General features: G+C 48.5%; 1 protein-coding gene across 1 annotated transcript; it reads left to right on the forward strand.

The window, feature by feature from the left end:
* Nucleotides 962-1783, forward strand: LOC104733888. The gene has a single exon (XM_010453416.1). It carries the CDS (start codon nucleotides 962-964, stop codon nucleotides 1781-1783), a length of 822 nt encoding a protein of 273 aa, XP_010451718.1.

Below are 2032 nucleotides of genomic sequence, written 5' to 3' on the forward strand. Positions count from 1 at the left end.
GGACCGGTCGGGAAGTCTGCAGCTTCTGTCCCTCGACTGGACCACCTCGGTGCAGTTTCCATAGTGGCGTTCTGTGGCTGTCCGCTGGCCCGCGTGGTCATAGGACGGTTCGGGGGCGTTACAACGGTGGTATCAGAGCATGGTTATGATGCTTATGGAACCTGCGATTTCAAATGTTTTATCGAGTAAATGAGTCGCAAAGGCAATTTTAGGAAACCGGTACGTCCTTGTGCATTCTAGGTAGATGGGATTAGGACTTACCCTTGGATGCATGTGCAGATGTCAGACCGAGGAAGTGAAGAGGGATGGTCGTGGGGTGATTCAAGAGCTGATGGAGAAGAGTGGCGAGACTCACAGGAGGGTGAACAATATGATGTTGAAGATGAGTGGCGAGAATCGTTAGAAGGTGATCAAAATGATGTCGAGGAAGGGTGGCAAGAACGGTTGGAGGTTGATTCATATGATGTCGAGGGAGAGACAAGATCAAGAGAGAATAACAAACAGACGACAGAGAGGTTGAGTTTCGAAAGAAGCGGGTCGCAAGGATCATTAGCTGGAGAAAGAACGAGATTCGTGATGGAAACATTTTTCGGTGGAGACTGGTCTGGCCTGCGATTTAATAATCTGGGTCAACAGCGAGCAAGTTTCAGTCAAACACCTGGAGTACAACATGCACATCGCGAACCATATGAGCCAAGGAGTGTGCCGCCAAGGCAAACGAATGTCTCTGAAGTGCCGAGACAAAGGAGTGTACTAGTGGAGCCAAGACAAAGGAGTGTACCATTGGAGCCGAGACAAAGGAGTGTACCATTGGAGCCGAGACAAAGGAGTGTACCATTGGAACCGAGACAAAGGAGTGTACCATTGGAACCGAGACAAAGGAGTGTACCAATTTGAGGCGAGACAAAGGAGTGTACCAGTGGAGCCGAGACAAAGGAATGCACCCGAGGAGCCAAGACAAATGAATGCGCGCGAAGAACCAAGAGGTCAAGAGAGTGGACCAAGAGATCTTTTGCAAGCTACAATCCTAGAGTGGACAGAGCTCATGCGACAGCAACAGGCTCCGAGCTTTGTGAAGATTGTGGAGACTATGAGAAATTTGGGAACCGAGTATTTTAGAGGAGGAACAAACACCTTTGAAGCGGATAATTGGTTGCAAAGCATGGAGAGGAATTTTGAGGCAATCCGATGTCAAGAGGACTATAAGAAAGATGTTGCAGTGCACTACTTGAAGGATGACGCTAGTGATTGGTGGATCGGTGTGAAGAGACACTACAATCATAGAGATCCAACATGGGAGGAGTTTCGAAAGGAGTTCGAAGGAAAGTATTTTCCACCAGAGGTCAGAGACAGATTGGAGAATGAGTTTATAAACTTAGAACAAGGCGAGAAGAGCGTTCGAGAACTAGAGGCAATTTTTACTCGACTGCGAAAGTATGTTTACCGAGGGCGAGACAATGAAGCGGCTATGACACGCCACTTTTTACATGCGCTACGACCAGATATCCAGAGTATGCTCATGTCCGTCACTTACCAACGAGTTGACAAGTTGGTTGAGAGAGCTGTGAACGTGGAGGAGCACATAGAAATGGAGAAGGAAGCCATGCGAAAAGACCAAGAGAAGGGCAAGGCGAAGATGATACCAAGTGGTAGTGCAACCCGAAAGAGGAGCCGATATGACCATGAAGGGCGTAATCCAGAACTGGGGAAAAGAAGAGTTGTGTGTTTCTCATGTGGAGAGTCGGGCCATTATTTTCGAGTGCTCGAGGGCAGGAGAGAGTGATCGCCCAGTGCCATCTCACATCATATGTTACAATTGTGGAAAGGGTGGCCATTACATGGCAGCTTGTCCGATGATCAATGCCTTAGAAGCGGAACCAGAAGAAGAATATCCCCCACTGACCAGTCCCGAAGAGGAGTGACTTGTGAAGCGGCAAGTGAGAGAGGATCGCGTGTATCCTTCCCGTTAGGTAGTTAACCCTTAAACCTTCATGACTGTGTGGTTGCCGGGAAGGTAAGTATGGGTGCTAAC

The sequence above is a fragment of the Camelina sativa genome, chromosome 12 (genome assembly GCF_000633955.1).
Source record: "Camelina sativa cultivar DH55 chromosome 12, Cs, whole genome shotgun sequence".
Lineage (NCBI taxonomy): Eukaryota > Viridiplantae > Streptophyta > Magnoliopsida > Brassicales > Brassicaceae > Camelina > Camelina sativa.